General features: G+C 41.1%; 1 protein-coding gene and 1 long non-coding RNA gene across 3 annotated transcripts; one reads left to right on the top strand and one right to left on the bottom strand.

Moving 5' to 3' along the window:
• Positions 1-3,652: 3,652 nt before the first annotated feature.
• LOC135513274 (uncharacterized) lies at positions 3,653-10,868 on the bottom strand. Its single transcript, XR_010451512.1, has 3 exons — positions 10,670-10,868; positions 9,827-10,055; positions 3,653-6,423 (listed from the first exon to the last, which is right to left on the bottom strand). It is a non-coding gene; the product is annotated as an uncharacterized LOC135513274 (long non-coding RNA).
• Positions 10,869-10,882: 14 nt separating this feature from the next.
• LOC135513272 (torsin-1A-interacting protein 2-like) lies at positions 10,883-19,927 on the top strand. Of its 2 annotated transcripts, XM_064936138.1 has the most exons (7): positions 10,883-11,017; positions 12,339-12,420; positions 14,387-14,641; positions 15,676-15,930; positions 16,967-17,221; positions 18,257-18,457; positions 18,648-19,927. In XM_064936138.1, exons 3-7 carry the CDS (start codon positions 14,425-14,427, stop codon positions 19,421-19,423), a joined length of 1,704 nt encoding a protein of 567 aa, XP_064792210.1. In that variant the 5' UTR covers positions 10,883-11,017; positions 12,339-12,420; positions 14,387-14,424; the 3' UTR covers positions 19,424-19,927. The 2 variants fall into 2 exon arrangements, with proteins under 2 accessions (XP_064792210.1, XP_064792209.1); XM_064936137.1 differs by lacking the exon at positions 12,339-12,420 and having other exon boundaries at positions 10,887-11,017.
• The last annotated feature ends 39 nt before the right edge of the window (positions 19,928-19,966 follow it).

A 19,966-nucleotide genomic window follows, 5' to 3' on the forward strand; every position in this document is an offset into this window, starting at 1 on the left:
TGACTTGCCTCGTTAAATAAAGGTTTAAATAAAACATTTTAAATTTTAATTTAACTAGAGCTTTTTAGACTTGCTTTCAATTTGCGACAAAAAGGTTGGTTTGACAAGAAAGATAAAGAAAGGGTCTTTGAGCCAGGACAACAGGTTATGCTGCTCTTACCTACCTTAGAAATCAATCGGTTAGCCCAATGGCAGTTGCCCTTTAAAGTCCTTTGAAATATGGGTCCGTCCTTCCACCTGTGAAATGTAAATGCCGGCGCGCAGAAAGACAAAAACAGACCTTCCATGTCAATCCACTGAAAGAATGGAGGTAAAGAGATGTTCCTGTCAGTCAGCAACTGTTTGCCGGGGCAGTGAAGGAAGACAAAGACGAAATTGAACAGCTCTTCCCTTCAAAGTCTAATCAAACAGTTGAAGATCCTAATTTGTCTCCATAGCAGAAGGAGTTGGAGGCCATCTCCAACTGGGGCTGCAGGTTGCCCAGTGGTTAGAGCATTGGACTAGTAACCTGAAGGTTGCAAGATCAAATCTCCTGAGCTGACAAGGTAAAAATCTGTCGTTCTGCCCCTGAACAAGGCAGTTAACCCACTGTTCCTAGGCTGTTGTTGAAAGTAAGAATTTGTTCTTAACTAATTTGCCTAGTTAAATAAAGGTCAAAGAACTGTACTGAACTGTTTTCAGACAAGACAGCTTACACCACACTGGTGGAGCACAAAATCCCACTCAAACACTCCACTCCAGTTCACCAGATTTGATTTGATTTAATTTTGAAACACTCCACTCCAGTTCACCAGATTTGATTTGATTTAGATTTGAAACACTCTACTCCAGTTCACCAGATTTGATTTGATTTGATTTTGAAACACTCCACTCCAGTTCACCAGATTTGATTTGATTTAGATTTGAAACACTCTACTCCAGTTCACCAGATTTGATTTGATTTGGATTTGAAACACTCCACTCCAGTTCACCAGAGAATGTACAGTATAACAGAGCGCGGCTGGTCCCGGTACTCAAGAAAGAGCTTGGTGTGATGAAGTCTCTAGGGGTCGTTGAAAGGTCAAACATTGAGGGGAGTAGCCCTGTCTTGACCCCAAGAATTCAGTGCGCTCGTATTTAGAATGTTGTGTGGGAACCGCCAAGTTCAAAGGGAAGGCCTAGTGCTGTATCTATTGAATATCATGTTAATGAATAATGTATTGAGCACTAATATTATGCCATTAATGTTGTGTGAAACTGTTTACCAATACTTATCATGTTTGAAAGCATTTATCTGAACTTCCAGTTGTGTAGCCTACCCTCAATTTAATTGCAGTACTGGTTCAGTGAAAGCTGGGTAGGGCTCCATGTATGTATAGTATATAGCTGGGTAGGGCTCCATGTATGTATAGTATATAGCTGGGTAGGGCTCCATGTATGTATAGTATATAGCTGGGTATTTGACCTCAGACGGTTGGTTGGTTAACTGCTTGTTCTGAGGCTGTGGAGACTTTTGTACGTTTCTTTGTTCTAATTAATTATGCTTTCTTTTGTCATTCTCATATCCTGGCATCCTTAAGGGGAATTTCACCCTGGGGGAATATGGGCCTGTTTTCATCATGTCCGAGGCATTTCTAGGGCAGTGAGATGTGTTTCACACATAATGTCCCAGGAGGAAGGCAGGTCTGGGCTTCGCTCGCTGAATTATACACCCTATGACGGCTTCCGGGTGTATTGATGAGGATTTTCCTGCGTGTAGATATGGTTTTCCTTTGTTCGATAGAGCCTTTGGATGTCTTTCATCAATGTTTCTATCAGCGGATTCATTGCTAAATATACAAGCAGACACATTTTGTTCAGTCTCTGAAAGACTACAACTTGAGGTGGGCGGGGCTTTGTGCTCTTTTTTTAAAGAAAGTCAGGCTTTCTTTAAAAAAAGGAGGCGAACACTAACAACACAATCCTTTGGGCAAAACTGAAAGAACTGACCGGACGCAATGGCTTCAAGTGACGCCTCTCATCAACACAAATTTGACGATGGAGCATTTTTTTATGTTCTATTAGCTACTTGGTGACTTTCCAACGGAATATAGCAAAGAGAATTTGAAACAATTTGAGTTGGATTTAGCTAATGTTAGAAGCTCAGCTACAGTCAATGCTGTAGAGGGCAGATGACAAATATGGTGCCTAGCTAAGTAAGTTAGTTTTCCTGCAAGCCACCTATCTGCCTAGCCATCTAGCTAACTTTAGTTTATCTACTGAAAAGCATATTGTGTATTGCTAACATACTACTGTGTTACAGTGAGGAGAAATCCAATTATTTTTCTGTTTACTAACTTAGCTAGGTAGCTAGCTAAGTTAGCTAAACAACTACCGGTATCCATATCTATGACTAAAAGTCTTTAGTATCTCGATTGTAAAACCTCTTCTCTTTTTAGTCGTAGATATGGCTATTAAACAGAGAGCTACAATGTTACAACCAGCCACCAAATGCTAGGTATACCAGCAAACTAGATGGCTAGCTAGTTAGTCTGGCGCCTGCTAACTTGTTATGCGCCACGCCTCACATTTGTCACTTGTTAGCAAACGTGTAAAATCAGCAACTGTGAATAATTTTACGAGCCAGCTATGTAACACAACTGACGAGGGTTGACGTTGGTTATGATTATGATCGTGGATGCATTTCAGTCTCACAAAATTATAGGCGTGATGCAAGATGGGATTCCAAACAGCTAGCTAGCTATCAAGCTAGCTAGCTAGCTACATTTACTAGCAACCAGTGATAAGAAACAATAATACAACAATTTAGTGTTGTAAATCTCTGAAACTGAAGCTGGTTTTATTACACAAATATTTGCCTAAGCATGGCTGTAGGTAGATACTGTCTGCCTACCTACATAGGTACATTTGTACAGTCTGGTCACTGTGCAAAGCTTGAGGGTTATGCCACATTTCTTTCTATTAGGCTAAATATTGTTGTAAATGTAATCTCTGTGCCTGTGCACATGTATGCATGTTCATCTAGTCTACTATAATGTTGATGTTAGGCTGGCACAGTTCAACTGTCGTTTACAAAGTACAATAGAGTATAATTTATTATATTTTTTTTGTCTAACAGACAATACAGTGGGGTGCCTGGCTTCATCCTTGATTTCTAGTTGAGTCTAGATACAGAAACAGAATTCCTTTGCCTGCGTGTGTCACTGTAGCGGAATTGTATCCCGTGAACTGTATCTCTCTCTCTCTCTCTGTATCTCTCTCTCTCTCTCTGTATCTCTCTCTCTGTCTCTCCCTCTCTCTTTCTCTCTGTATCTCTCTCTCTTTCTCTCTGGATTAGACATTATGCTAGATTTCATGGCAGTTAGATCATGATAACACTCCTTCCACAGCTTTACAAGTATTCCCTGATCTTTACTACACTGATCATACTGTGTTGTCTTACTGTATGTTTCTTTGTGAATGGCACATTTCGGGGATCTTTATTTTCAGCCCATGAAACATGAGACAAATACTTTACATGTTGCGTTTATATTTTTGTTCAATATCGATCTGAGCCGACTGGGGAAAATCGTTGTGAACGGTCATCCAACTCGGAAACTCTTTTTATTTATTTTATTTCACCTTTATTTAATCAGGTAGGCAAGTTGAGAACAAGTTCTCATTTACAATTGTGACCTGGCCAAGATAAAGCAAAGCAGTTCGACACATACAACGACACAGAGTTACACATGGAGTAAAACAAACATACAGTCAATAATACAGTAGAAACAAGTCTATATACGATGTGAGCAAATGAGGTGAGATAAGGGAGGTAAAGGCAAAAAAAGGCCATGGTGGCAAAGTAAATACAATATAGCAAGTAAAACACTGGAATGGTAGATTTGCAATGGAAGAATGTGCAAAGTAGAAATAAAAATAATGGGGTGAAAAGGAGCAAAATAAATAAATTAAATACAGTAGGGAAAGAGGTAGTTGTTTGGGCTAAATTATAGGTGGGCTATGTACAGGTGCAGTAATTTGACTCTTGTCAAATTGGCTTTACTCAAAACCATGTAGATGTAGGTCTTTCATTGAGTTTGAAAAGTCATGCATGCTATATGAATAAGTAGCCTAATATTTACTTTAGTAGAATGTATTTTATCCCGTTCCGTTTGCTTCCGTTGAAGAAAAGTTTTTTAACAGACTCAGCGGAATGAATACACAGTTCACTTTTCAAAACAGCACGATCACTTTGCTCGTTGTATTTATAATTCCTTCTCACAACTTTTTATTGATTTATTTTACCCCTTTTTCTCCCCAATTTCGTGGTGTCCAATTGTTGTAGTAGCTACTATCTTGTCTCATCGCTACAACTCCCGTACGAGCTCGGGAGAGACGAAGGTTGAAAGTCATGCGTCCTCCGATACACAACCCAACCAAGCCTCACTGCTTCTAAACACAGCACGCATCCAACCCGGAAGCCAGCCGCACCAATGTGCCGGAGGAAACACCGTGCACCTGGCAACCTTGGTTTGCGCGCACTGCGCCCGGACCGCCACAGGAGTCGCTGGTGCGCGATGAGACAAGGACATCCCTACCGACCAAGCCCTCCCTAACCCGGACGACGCTAGGCCAATTGTGCGTCGCCCCATGGACCTCCCGGTCGCTTGTGGACTTCAGTGCACAACACATCAGCTGTCTGTGACCAGGCAAATAAACACTTTCCAAGCCAAACCCTCATAACATGACTGCTATAACTGCTACACACAGCCTACATCGTTGTCACAGCATAGTCAACATAGCTACTAGAACTAACGCGTTAGTAAACCCGCTACCAATCACACAGCACGGTATACAGTCAGAAAGCAGTTTAGCAGTTACACCAGTGGGCCCCGGTCGCAATAAATTAAATTCAGTGAGGAGGATGTTCCTCCCCTTTCCCCTCTAAGGAGACTCCACTGACCCAAACATACACACAATCAGTTGTCTGCTTGTGTTGAACATTGAGAGGATTCTACTGTTGATACTTTAATCCCAAAACAAAACATTACAATTGACAGGGATTGACTGATATAACAAACAGAACAACAATGGCTGTGATTTTGTTCAACTTTTTGGCAATTTAGTAAAAAATAAATAATAGTTAAAACTTTTGTCTACAAATGATAACCTTTCAGATGTCACAGATTAGCACTTTTCATATTCTAAGTATAAAAATATGGAAATAATATACATTTTATTTGTCTGGCCTAATTTTAATTAACAGGAAAATGTGTAATGCAAAAAATATCTGTTTGGCTTGTTTCATGGTCAGACAAAACAACTAAAACACTCTTTTGAGATCTGAGGTAAATGAGTAGATTTAATATGAGTCTATCATGACATTAATTCATTAATTCAACAAACTAATCAACAGGGAAACAGCCTTACTGAGAAGGAAAGCTGGAGATCCCCTCTGTCAAGCATATCAAGACTGATCTATGTCCTGCAAGGAAGAGACAGGAGGGAGGGGGGGGGTTATATCAGGGTGTGAGGGTGTGACTGTAAGATAGAAAGTCTCCTGGGTAGTTAATCAACACACTACACAGAGGTTAGGGGAAGTTCTTAACAAAGAACATTCCAGACTAAAGTCATTTCTGGGAAACGCTTGTTTCCCGTTTTCAATACGGTCTATGGTGCGGACACTAATATAACCTCTGACCCCTTCTCTCAGTGAAGGACAGATATATTTTTGTAATAAATATGTGCAGTGGGGAGAACAAGTATTTGATAACCTGCAAAATAGGCAGTGTTTCCTACTTATGAAGCATGTAGAGGTCTGTCATTTTTATCATAGGTACACTTCAACTGTGAGAGACGGAATCTAAAACAAAAATTCAGAAAATCACATTGTATGATTTTCAAATAAATAATTTGCATTGTATCTGGAGCATCAGCATTTGTGAGTTCAATTACAGTCTCAAAATGGCCAGAAACAAATAACTTTCTTCTGAAACTTGTCAGTCTATTATTGTTCTGAGAAATTGCCAAGATACTGAAGATCTCGAACAACCCTGTGTACTAATCCTTTCACAGAACAGTGCAAACTGGCCCTGACCAGTATATAAAGAGGAATGAGGCCCCGGTACACAACTGAGCAAGAGGACAAGTACATTAGTGTCTAGTTTGAGAAACAGACGCCTCACAAATCTTCAACTGGCAGCTTCATTAAGTAGTACCCGCAAAACACCAGTCTCAACGTCAACAGCGAAGAGGTGACTCCGGGATGCTGGCCTTCTAGGCAGAGTTCCTCTGTCCAGTGTCTGTGTTCTTTTGCCCATCTTAATCTTTTATTTTTATTGGCCAGTCTGAGATATGGCTTTTTCTTTGCAACTCTGCTTTGGCCATCGACACGTGAGGATGGGATCTTGTTCTCTTCCCTCCTCCTCTTCAGCGGATCTGTGGGTGTCAACTTTACAGTAACTGCTGGCGAAGGTGAGAAAAGGAGTTTAGTGAGTGGCAATAACGCAAGCGAAACATTACATCCAAGATGGATACATATATCTCTATACTGTATATATCTCTCTCTATATATATATTTATATATCCTTCTCACAACTATATATATATTTATATCTCTATATCTGACCGCCAACTTCCACATTTTTGACTGGTTAACCATTAACTTAGCTAGCTACTAGCTAACTCATAACAAATTAAATTGAAACACTAAATTCTTAGGTAGGTATGTAGCTTCAACAAGCTAATTAATGAGTAACGTTAGCGCCGGGTTAAGCTAATTAATGAGTAACGTTAGCGCCGGGTTAAGCTAATTAATGAGTAACGTTAGCGCCGGGTTAAGCTAATTAATGAGTAACGTTAGCGCCGGGTTAAGCTAATTAATGAGTAACGTTAGCGCCGGGTTAAGCTAATTAATGAGTAACGTTAGCGCCGGGTTAAGCTAATTAATGAGTAACGTTAGCGCCGGGTTAAGCTAATTAATGAGTAACGTTAGCGCCGGGTTAAGCTAATTAATGAGTAACGTTAGCGGCGGGTTAAGCTAATTAATGAGTAACGTTAGCGCCGGGTTAAGCTAATTAATGAGTAACGTTAGCGCCGGGTTAAGCTAATTAATGAGTAACGTTAGCGCCGGGTTAAGCTAATTAATGAGTAACGTTAGCGCCGGTTAAGCTAATTAATGAGTAACGTTAGCGCCGGTTAAGCTAATTAATGAGTAACGTTAGCGCCGGGTTAAGCTAATTAATGAGTAACGTTAGCGGCGGGTTAAGCTAATTAATGAGTAACGTTAGCGCCGGTTAAGCTAATTAATGAGTAACGTTAGCGCCGGGTTAAGCTAATTAATGAGTAACGTTAGCGCCGGGTTAAGCTAATTAATGAGTAACGTTAGCGCCGGGTTAAGCTAATTAATGAGTAACGTTAGCGGCGGGTTAAGCTAATTAATGAGTAACGTTAGCGCCGGGTTAAGCTAATTAATGAGTAACGTTAGCGCCGGGTTAAGCTAATTAATGAGTAACGTTAGCGGCGGGTTAAGCTAATTAATGAGGACCATGTGAATACTTTTAATGACTGATAATGAAGAGATAGCATATTTTTTGATTTCATGAGTTTTTACGATATATCCAATTTTGACTTGTGGGTGTGTATCTAGACAAGTTAGCGGAAACAGTTAGCTCAGGGGATCGCAAACTTTAATTCGGGCCCTCATTCCAGCAATGGAGAACATTCCCCCCGCGCCACGACCACATCTATGGGCACAAGCACTGTTCATGACACAAACTGCTCACACCCCTATTGTTGGTGGAGAGAATTTTGCATGTTTAAAGCTTATTTCCTGCAATTTGACACATTTTGTCATGGGCTGCAAAGAAAATGTTGCAGTTTTAAAGCAAATTTTCTTGCAGTTCTATACATGCGTAATGTGTATTCATGTGCTATTTGAGTGAGAGAAAAACATTACAACAATATCTATGGGCTAAAAAACCTAAATAAACATAAGCTGAAATGGGCTAGTTGATCTAGATATTTCAGGCAAGTTATAAATAGCTCTATAAGGTATGCAATGACTAACATGAAAGAAGAACTGATGATGCAATACCCAATGCATTCTACTATTACAACTTTCATAAATAAGTTTAAAGCTGGATTGAGCTCAAAAAATATATACAGTACAAGTCAAAAGTTTGGACCCACCTACTCATTCAAGGTTTTTTCTTTATTTGTACAATTTCTACATTGTGGAATAATAGTGAAGACAACAAAACTGAAATAACACATATGGAATCATATTGTAACCAAAAAAGTGTTAAACGAATCTAAATATATTTTATATTTGAGATTCTTCCATGTAGCCACGCCTTTGCCTTGATGAAAGCTTTGCACACTCTTGGCATTCTCTCAACCACCTTCATGAGGTAGTCACCTGGAATGCATTTCAATTAACAGGTGTGCCTTGTTAAAAGTCAATTTGTGGAATTTCTTTCCTTAATGCGTTTCAGCCAATCAGTTGTGTTGTGACAAGGTAGGGGTGGTATACAGAAGATAGCCCTATTTGGTAAAAGACAAAGTCCATATTATGGCAAGAACAGCTCAAATAAGCAAAGAGAAACAACAGTCCATCATTACTTTAAGACATGAAGGTCAGTCAATCCGGAACATTTCAAGAACTTTTAAAGTTTCTTCAAGTGCAGTTGCAAAAACCATCAAGCGCTATGATGAAACTGGCTCTCATGAGGACCGCCAAAAGAAAAGAAGACCCAGAGTTACCTGTGCTGCAGAGGATAAATTAATTAGAGTTAACTGCACCTCAGATTGCAGCCCAAATAAATGCTTCACAGAGTTCAAGTAACAGACGCATCTCAACATCAACTGTTCAGAGGAGACTGTGTGAATCAGGCCTTCATGGTTGAATTTCTGCAAAGAAACCACTACTAAAGGACACAAATTAAAGAAGAGACTTGCTTGGGCCAAGAAATACGAGCAATGGACATTAGACCGGGGGAAATCTGTTCTTTGGTCTGATGAGTCCAAATGTGAGATTTTTGGTTCCAACCACCGTGTTTTTGTGAGACACAGAGTAGGTGAACGGATGATCTCTGCATGTGTGGTTCTCACTGTGAAGCATGGAGGAGGTGTGATGGTGCTTTGCTGCTGACACTGTCTGTGATTTATTTAGAATTCAAGGCACCCTTAACCAGCATGCATACCACAGAATTCTGCAGCAATATGCCATCCCATCTGGTTTGCGCTTAGTGGGACTATCATTTGTTTTTTAACAGGACAATGACTCATACACCTCCAGGCTGTGTAAGGACTATTTGACCAAGGAGAGTGATGGAGTGCTGCGTCAGATGACCTGGCCTCCACAATCATCCGACCTCAACCCAACTAAGATGGTTTGGGATGAGTTGGACCGCAGAGTGAAGGAAAAGCAGCCAAATGCTCAGCAGATGTGGGAACTCCTACAAGACTGTTGGAAAAGCATTACCCATGAAGCTGGTTGAGAGAATGCCAAGAGTGTGCAAAGCTGTCAAGGCAAAGGGTGGCTGCTTTAAAGAATATCAAATAACATATTTTGATTTGTTTTACACTTTTTTGGTTACTACATGATTACATATGTGTGATTTCATAGTTTTGATGTCTTCACTATTAGTCTGCAACATAGAAAATAGTAAAAAATAAAGAAAAACCCTTGAATGAGTAGGTGTCTAAACTTTTGACTGGTACTGTATATGTATAATAATAAATATATATATTTTTTTGGTGGGGGGCGGACACACGGACAGATGATGAAACTCTGGGTTTCCACAACCAATTCATTTCTGTACAAAACCGTCTCAGGGAAGCTCATTTGCGTGCTCATCGTCCTCACCAGGGTCTTGACCTGACTGCCGATCAGCATCTTAACCGACTTCAGTGGGCAAATGCTCACCTTCCTGGCCTGCTGGACAAGTGTGCTTTTCACTGATGAATCCCAGTTTCAATTGTACTGGGAAGACAGTGTTAATGGTGTCGTGTGGGTGAGTGGATTTGCTGATGTCAACGTTGTGAACAGACTGCTCCATGGGGAATGGTGGGGTTATGGTATGGGCAAGCATAACCTACGGACAACAAACACAATTGCATTTTATCGATGGCACACAGATACTGTGACACGATCCTGAGGCCCATTGTCACGCAATTCATCCACCGACATCCTCATGTTTCAGCATGATAATGCACAGCCCCATGTCGCAAGGATCTGTACACAATTCCTGGAAGCTTAAAATGTCCCAGTTCTTCCATGCCTTGCATACTCGCCAGACAGTCACACATTAAACATATTTGGGATGCTCTGGATCATCGTGTACAAGTGTGCTACAGTTCCCGCCAATATCCAGCAACTTTGCACATCCATTGAAGAGGAGTGGGACAACATTCCACATGCAGCAATCAACAACCAGATGTGGCGCTGCATGAGGCAAATGTTGGTCACACCAGATACTGACTGGTTTTCTGATATACATCCCTACTTATTTTATTTTTTACTATCAATCTGTGACCAACAGATGCATATATGTATATTCCCAGTCATTTGAAATCTATAGAATAGGCCCTAATGAATTTATTTCAAGTGTCTGATTTACTAATTTGAACTGTAACTCTATAAAATCTTTGAAATTGTTGCATGTTGCGTTTATATTTTTGCTCACTGTAGATGGAATCAGGTAGCTACCTGTTTGACAAAACATTCGTCGATTGTTTTGTCGACCCGACCTCCTCGCTGGATGAGTAGGGTTGTTTAGTAAAATCTTAGGATCCATGGTTCCACTATAAATTATACCGTATAGCGCAAATGAAATATTTAGACTAGCTACATCGTTCTCAGAAGCGTTTTCTCGGAGGGGCCGTTTCGACAGAACACCGGAAATAAGTGACACGTTCCATAGATTTCGTTGGAAAAAAATAGCTAACGAATCTATGTTCCGGCTATAAGCGGTCATTCTGCGACATTTCTTATTGCTCCTCTGTACCAAGAGGCAAATTTAAAGCGGATATTTATCTGAGGAAGGCGATACAGTGGGTAAGTATACTCATTCATAACACTATAGAGATGCAAACAATTATGTTAAATAACCACAACAGTGTTTATACTAATAGCTAACAACACTAACTTAATATCACTTCAGGTAAACAGAAATCGTTCCGCCATTTTCTGTTTGCTAAAATTCTAACAGTTTGCCTAATTTAAGTTTATGTGACAAAACAAGCACTCCGTGTACAGAATCAACGCACCATCTAAACCGTTGTGAAAAATGTATCCAAAAACATTGTATTTTCAGCTTTTTGAAGCTGGTGTACAAAACCTAATGTAAAAGAGCAAAACAAAAATTAAAGGGACACTTCGGGATTTTGGCCATTAAGGCCTTTATCTACTTCCCTAATGTCAGATTAATTTATGGTTACCACTTTTGTGTCTGCATTCAGTATGAAGGAAGCTAGTTAACTACTTTCAAACAGCAAACGGAATCCATGGTTCATCTTATGAGGAAGTAGATAAAGGGTTTTATTGTCAAAATCCCGAAGAATCTCTAAGAACGGGGAAGCATAGAACAGATATACCGCTTCATAAACTTGCGTTCAATGACTGACAGATCTATAACACACTTTATTTATTTTATTGGGTCGTCCAAAAAGTGACATTAAATCTTTAAACCAGAGTATAGGCGTGCCTTCTGCGTTACTCCTTGGTCCAAGGACATTGTGTTATTTTCAGAGGTAGATTAGCTTTGGCAAAATACAATGACTCCATCTAAACGTGAATCGATTCTCAATTGTGATACGGTTCTAGAAACATGAAGCCTTTTACTTTCATATCACATCAAAATCATTTCACAAATGCTAAATATACACTTACTGTACACTGTTTTAACAGGCTTAAACGAATTAAACAAATCAAGTCTAATCTTTAACACAGTTGCAGCTGACAGTTTTTATTACATATTTCTGGCATCTTTTCATTACACACAGGAGCATTCTAGATAGCTAATTAGCACAGGAGCATTCTAGATAGCTAATTAGCACAGGAGCATTCTAGATAGCTAATTAGCACAGGAGTATTCTAGATAGCTAATTAGCACAGGAGCATTCTAGATAGCTAATTAGCACAGGAGCATTCTAGATAGCTAATTAGCACAGGAGCATTCTAGATAGCTAATTAGCACAGGTGGTTGCCTCTGTCTTCTGCCTGTCTTTTGTATACACGCTGTAACATGGAGATATGGTGGAGTAATTTAACCTTGGTTTTAGGATTTTTTTTTTTTCTTGCTGACATGAAAGATGTATGTATGTATATATATATATATATCTTACTTTTCCTTATGTTTCCAAAACTGTACCTCAAGCAATGCGTGTTAACGTTCAGACCAAGCGTTGGGGCTGTTAACAGAACTCAGGAAGAAGATGCCTTCATCATAGGCACTAAAGGTAGTTCGTTTCTATGAATGGGGTGAACTTTAACTAGGGAAAGGCTGTATGGACACGCCTGGTGCCAATTACCTAACTTAACAACAAGCCTGAGGAGGCTGAAAAGATTTGGCGTGGGCCCTCAGATCCTCAAAGTTCTACAGCTGCACCATTGAGAGCATCTTGACTGGCTGCATCACCGTTTGGTATAGCAACTGCTCTGCATCCAACCGCAAGGCACTTCCTGCCATCCAGGACCTCTATACCAGGCGGTGTCACAGGATGGCCTTACAAATGGTCAGACTCCAGCCAGCCGAGTCATAGACTGTTCTCTCTGCTACCACCTGGCAAGTGGTACCCCTACTTTTTTTTAAAGGTATCTGTGACCATCTGTTGCAAATCTGTATTCCCAGTCATTTGAAATCCACAGATTAGGGCCTAATGATTTCCACAACCAATTTATTTCAAATTGACTGATTTCCTCACATGAATTGTAACTCAGTCAAATCTTAGAAATTGTTGCATGTTGCGTTTTTTAAATATTTTTGTTCAGTTCTAAATTGACCCGTTTCTTATCGATCATGACTTCCAAAATCAAATTGTATTGGTCGCATACACATTTAGCAGATGTTATTGGTCGCATACACATTTAGCAGATGTTATTGGTCGCATACACATTTAGCAGATGTTATTGGTCGCATACACATTTAGCAGATGTTATTGGTCGCATACACATTTAGCAGATGTTATTGGTCGCATACACATTTAGCAGATGTTATTGGTCGCATACACATTTAGCAGATGTTATTGTGGGCGTAGCAAAATGCTTGTGTTTCTAGCTCCAAAAGTCAACTAATATCTAACAATTCACAACAAACCCATTCATCTAAAAAGTCAAAGAATATAATTAAGAACGAGCAATGTCGGAGTGTGTGTGTGTGTGTGTGTGTGTGTGTGGGGGGGGGGGGATTTATAGACAGTATGCGGGTTGAATATGTAGTAAATCGGAAAAACGCATAGAATAGTATATGGACAGCAAAAGTTAAGTAGAATGAGCTAGAATACAGTATATACATATGAAGTGGCTAAAACAATATGTAAACATTATTAAAGTTGACCAGTGTTCCATGTCTGTACCTAAGACAGCAGCGTTTAAGGTGCAGGATTGAGTAACCGGTTGTTAGCCGGTTGACAGGGACTAAAGTTCAGGGCAAGGTACTGGGCGGACTATTTAACAGTCTGATGGCCTTGAGATAGAAGCTGTTTTTCAGTCTCTCTGTCCCAGCATTGATGCACTTGTACTTACCTTGCCTTCTGTATGGTAGTGGGATGAACAGGCTGTGGCTCGGGTAGCAGGGGTCCTTGATCTTCTTGGCCTTCCTGTGACACCGGGCGCTGTAGTTGTTCTGGAGGGCAGGCAGTGTGCCCCTGGTGACTCATTGGGCAGGCCGCACCAATGTGTCGGGCTGTATCACTGCCTGGTACGACAACTGCACCGTTCACAACCGCAGGGCTCTCCAGAGGGTGGTGCGACCTGCCCAACGAGTCACCAGGGGCACATCAAATCCCTTTTTAGATGTAATGTTTTGTACACTGTATGTTGCCCTAAGAGTTGTGCGAGGTTGGTAGAATCTTATTCAAAATTATTTACTTCTGTAATGGCTGCCAAAGATGCTCTCACCAAGTATGAATTCTGGGGTATAAAGACAGACACAATCGAGACATCTCCATCTAAAATCTATAATTTCTTTACCTTTGAAAATGTGGAGTAGGTTGTGTAGATCGGTAGGAAAAACGATCAAATGTAATCTATTTTTGTTATTTTAAATTGATGGCGGTAAAATGGGAAAGGGGGATACCTAGTCAGCAGTACAACTGAAGTGTATCTTCTGCATTTAACCAACCCGTCTGAATCAGAGAGGTGCAAGAGGTGTGTATACTTTCACCAGGCACTGCTTATTGTGTTCATCCTCTGTGTTTCCTGTAGCTCTAGTTAAAAAGGAGACGGGGCCTTCTGCTGCAGTGATGGAAGAGCCAGGCTGTGATCCAGAGGAGAACAACACCACTGCCCAAGTGGAGAGCAGTGAGAGCCACTCTACAGAGAAAGATGCTCCGGTAGAGCAGAGAACCACAGATATAGATACTCCTGCAGAGCAGAGCAACCAGAACCAGGATTCCTCTTTACCCCCAAATACATCAAGTGGTCAGGGGAGCCAGAACTTGGAGGATCTTGACACCGAAGGTGAGGAAAGTGGAATGTTTCTCCCCCAGACAATGGTACCATCTAATTCCCTGATTCTGTCTTATTGCAGGTCTTGACATTAACACTTGTCCTCTTTCCAGGACAAGTTTAAAAAAAAATGTTGGACCCAAAAAAATATAGATTTCAGTTTTCCAAATGGATAAGTAAAAAAATCACTTCACAATCTCAAGGAATTTCTACGATCAGCGAGGCCAACATTGAAATCATATTTAAATACATGTTTAATGTAGCCTACATTAAAAAAAATATATCCTACATGACAAAGTGTATGTGATAGGCATATTGGCTACGGCCTCATGTCCAAACCAGTGATGCACAAATCATTAAGGACATGTTCATTGTATTCATACACTGATTGAAGTGGATTTAACAAGTGACATCAATAAGGGATGAAAGCCTTCACCTGGTCAGTCTGTCATGAAAAGAGCAGGTGTTCTTAATGGGGTTTTTACACTGTGTATATCCATAGTTTTTGTCAAATTTGCTCCAGCTCAGTTAATTTGGTTAGGAATCATTGATGGACAACAATATTGAAACTTGTCTCTGATTTACAAGCAATTTTAAGTCAGGACTGAGACTGGAACACTCAAAACCTACTGGAAAGCCATTCTGGTGTGTCCTTGGCAATATATTTAGTTTAATTCTAAACCTGGGATAGTTTTAGTTTTCAGAAGACTGAGGTGGGTTTTTCTCTTAACGTTTTACCTGAGCTTTGTTCCTTTCATATTTCTTCTGATCCTGACAAACTCCCCAGTCCCTGCTGGTGACAAGCATACTCATAACATGATGCTGTTTTCACAATACTTGAACATGCAGAGGGTTTTACTCTGTTGTATTGGATTTGACCCAATCTAGTTTGTAATTTAGGCCAAAAGGTAAATGTCATCTGAATGTATTCAACTGAAGTGTATCTTCCGCATTTAACCCAACCCGTCTGAATCAGAGAGGTGCAAGAGGTGTGTATACTTTCACCAGGCACTGCTTATTGTGTTCATCCTCTGTGTTTCCTGTAGCTCTAGTTAAAAAGGAGACGGGGCCTTCTGCTGCAGTGATGGAAGAGCCAGGCTGTGATCCAGAGGAGAACAACACCACTGCCCAAGTGGAGAGCAGTGAGAGCCACTCTACAGAGAAAGATGCTCCGGTAGAGCAGAGAACCACAGATATAGATACTCCTGCAGAGCAGAGCAACCAGAACCAGGATTCCTCTTTACCCCCAAATACATCAAGTGGTCAGGGGAGCCAGAACTTGGAGGATCTTGACACCGAAGGTGAGAAAAGTGGAATGTTTCTCCCCCAGACAATGGTACCATCTAATTCCCTGATTCAGTCTTATTGCAGGTCTTGACATTAACACTTGTCCTCTTTCCAGGACAAGTTTTAAAAAAAATGTTGGACCCAAAAAAATATAGATTTCAGTTTTCCAAATGGATATGTAAAAAAATCACTTCACAATCTCAAGGAATTTCTACGATCAGCGAGGCCAACATTGAAATCATATTTAAATACATGTTTAATGTAGCCTACATTAAAAAAAAATATATCCTACATGACAAAGTGTATGTGATAGGCATATTGGCTACGGCCTCATGTCCAAACCAGTGATGCACAAATCATTAAGGACATGTTCATTGTATTCATACACTGATTGAAGTGGATTTAACAAGTGACATCAATAAGGGATGAAAGTCTTCACCTGGTCAGTCTGTCATGAAAAGAGCAGGTGTTCTAAATGGGGTTTTTACACTGTGTATATCCATAGTTTTTCTCTAATTTGCTCCAGCTCAGTTAATTTGGTTAGGAATCATTGATGGACAACAATATTGAAACTTGTCTCTGATTTACAAGCAATTTTAAGTCAGGACTGAGACTGGAACACTCAAAACCTACTGGAAAGCCATTCTGGTGTGTCCTTGGCAATATATTTAGTTTAATTCTAAACCTGGGATAGTTTTAGTTTTCAGAAGACTGAGGTGGGTTTTTCTCTTAACGTTTTACCTGAGCTTTGTTCCTTTTCATATTTCTTCTGATCCTGACAAACTCCCCAGTCCCTGCTGGTGACAAGCATACCCATAACATGATGCTGCCATCACAGTACTTGAACATGCAGAGGGTTTTACTCTGTTGTATTGGATTTGACCCAATCTAGTTTGTAATTTAGGCCAAAAGGTAAATGTCATCTGAATGTATTCAACTGAAGTGTATCTTCCGCATTTAACCCAACCCCTCTGAATCAGAGAGGTGCAAGAGGTGTGTATACTTTCACCAGGCACTGCTTATTGTGTTCATCCTCTGTGTTTCCTGTAGCTCTAGTAAAAAAGGAGACTGGGCCTTCTGCTGCAGTGATGGAAGAGCCAGGCTGTGATCCAGAGGAGAACAACACCACTGCCCAAGTGGAGAGCAGTGAGAGCCACTCTACAGAGAAAGATGCTCCGGTAGAGCAGAGAACCACAGATATAGATACTCCTGCAGAGCAGAGCAACCAGAACCAGGATTCCTCTTTACCCCCAAATACATCAAGTGGTCAGGGGAGCCAGAACTTGGAGGATCTTGACACCGAAGGTGAGGAAAAGTGGAATGTTTCTCCCCCAGACAATGGTACCATCTAATTCCCTGATTCTGTCTTATTGCAGGTCTTGACATTAACACTTGTCCTCTTTCCAGGACAAGTTTAAAAAAAAAATGTTGGACCCAAAAAAATATAGATTTCAGTTTTCCAAATGGATATGTAAAAAAATCACTTCACAATCTCAAGGAATTTCTACGATCAGCGAGGCCAACATTGAAATCATATTTAAATACATGTTTAATGTAGCCTACATTAAAAAAAATATATCCTACATGACAAAGTGTATGTGATAGGCATATTGGCTACGGCCTCATGTCCAAACCAGTGATGCACAAATCATTAAGGACATGTTCATTGTATTCATACACTGATTGAAGTGGATTTAACAAGTGACATCAATAAGGGATGAAAGTCTTCACCTGGTCAGTCTGTCATGAAAAGAGCAGGTGTTCTAAATGGGGTTTTTACACTGTGTATATCCATAGTTTTTCTCTATTTGCTCCAGCTCAGTTAATTTGGTTAGGAATCATTGATGGACAACAATATTGAAACTTGTCTCTGATTTACAAGCAATTTTAAGTCAGGACTGAGACTGGAACACTCAAAACCTACTGGAAAGCCATTCTGGTGTGTCCTTGGCAATATATTTAGTTTAATTCTAAACCTGGGATAGTTTTAGTTTTCAGAAGACTGAGGTGGGTTTTTCTCTTAATGTTTTACCTGAGCTTTGTTCCTTTCATATTTCTTCTGATCCTGACAAACTCCCCAGTCCCTGCTGGTGACAAGCATACCCATAACATGATGCTGCCATCACAATACTTGAACATGCAGAGGGTTTTACTCTGTTGTATTGGATTTGACCCCATCTAGTTTGTAATTTAGGCCAAAAAGTAAATGTCATCTGAATGTATTCAACTGAAGTGTATCTTCCGCATTTAACCCAACCCCTCTGAATCAGAGAGGTGCAAGAGGTGTGTATACTTTCACCAGGCACTGCTTATTGTGTTCATCCTCTGTGTTTCCTGTAGCTCTAGTTAAAAAGGAGACTGGGCCTTCTGCTGCAGTGATGGAAGAGCCAGGCTGTGATCCAGAGGAGAACAACACCACTGCCCAAGTGGAGAGCAGTGAGAGAGGCTCTGAAGAGGAAGATAAGGATGGAGCTGTAGAGCCCCAGATTCCACTCCTCGTCACAGACCAGAGGGCTACTAAAGAATGTGAATACTCATCCTGTAAGACTGCCACTTCCTTTCTGTTTTCATTGGTTAGTAGACACTAGGTAGTCTCTGATTTGATGTGGCACTTGCAATTCAAGGAAATAGGCTATAGTGTTTAAAAAAAATAATATTCTCCCTCATGACTAATTCTAAACCATGGAAATCAGAACCACAAATAACAAGCCTGTTTCTGCTTTTTCTACAGGTTATGCGAAAAGTTCGATACTCACTGGGCTTCTAGTGTTGCTGGTGGCTGTGGCTGTGAGCTTCATCCCGGAGTCTCCCCCTGAGAACACAGTGCTCAACCGAACAGAGACCTTCCACAGAGCGTTGAAGAAGGTGGAGGCCCTGTTCCCCGGGCAGCGCTCTGAGCTGTGGAGGAGGAGCAGGATCCACCTGGAGAGGCACCTCCAGGCGGCCCGGCCCACGGAACCAGTCAGCCTGATGCTGACAGCAGGCCGCAGGGGGGAGAAGACACTGCAATGCCTTGCCCTGCATCTGGCCACCGCCTTCTCCTTTGCCCTCAACACCTCGTCCGTCCTCCACATCGATGGGGCCAACAAGACTGGTCAGGACAGCGACCAGGTCAAGCTGGACATCGACACCCAGCTGGGGGAAGCCTTCGAGGGAAACCGGCCTGTAGCCGTCATCCATCGCTTTGAGGAGCTGCCCCCGGGTTCCACGATCATATTCTACCGCTACTGTGACCACGAGAATGCAGCCTACAAAGAGGCCTTGCTCATCTTCACCGTGCTGCTGGGGGGTGAGGAGGAGCTGCCGGCCAGCCTGGGACTGAGTGCCGTGGAGGAGATGGTGGATGACCACCTGCAGGACAAGTTCCTCTCCTCTGACCAGCCGGCCGCCTTTGACTTGATGGACCTGGACAAGTTCAGTGGACTATGGAGCCGGATCTCCCACCTGGTCCTGCCAGTGGCAGCAGAGGAGAGGATAGAGCAGAGGGGCTGTGTCACAATTTCATAGGGAGTTGAGCAGGAAGACTGGCACCCAAACTAACCTTCTAATACTCCAATCAATCAACTATATGAAACTTCTATCATCATCATCATCATCATCATCATCAGTTGTGATGTTTTAATGGTCACAGCACACAGGGACGTGAATAGAATAGCAATGGTTGACCACTTGTCACTTTATATGTCTACGACAAAAGGCAGAGCCAAGAAGGAGAAAAGAAAACACACACCCAGAGAGACAGTAATTAGTGATCATGAAGACACTGCAGGGGGTGTATTGTATGTACAGCATGTATGAGAATGGGTTAATAATGAAGGATGTGATTGTTATGAGTCTGTTTACTCTCATATTTTAATGATCCGATATATGTCTATCGAAGAGGTGTGTGTGTTTTGATGTTGTAACCAGGGCTTTATTTGCCAGGATTACCCAGATTGCCTCACCTGTCAAGGACTTTGGCAAGAACAATGTGCCTTAAATGGAAATAATAAAATATGGGGAATGTGTGTATTCTGTTGTTCGTAGAATGAGTGTGTATTACATGGGCTG

Source organism: Oncorhynchus masou, chromosome 24 (assembly GCF_036934945.1).
Source record: "Oncorhynchus masou masou isolate Uvic2021 chromosome 24, UVic_Omas_1.1, whole genome shotgun sequence".
Taxonomy (NCBI): Eukaryota; Metazoa; Chordata; class Actinopteri; order Salmoniformes; family Salmonidae; genus Oncorhynchus; species Oncorhynchus masou.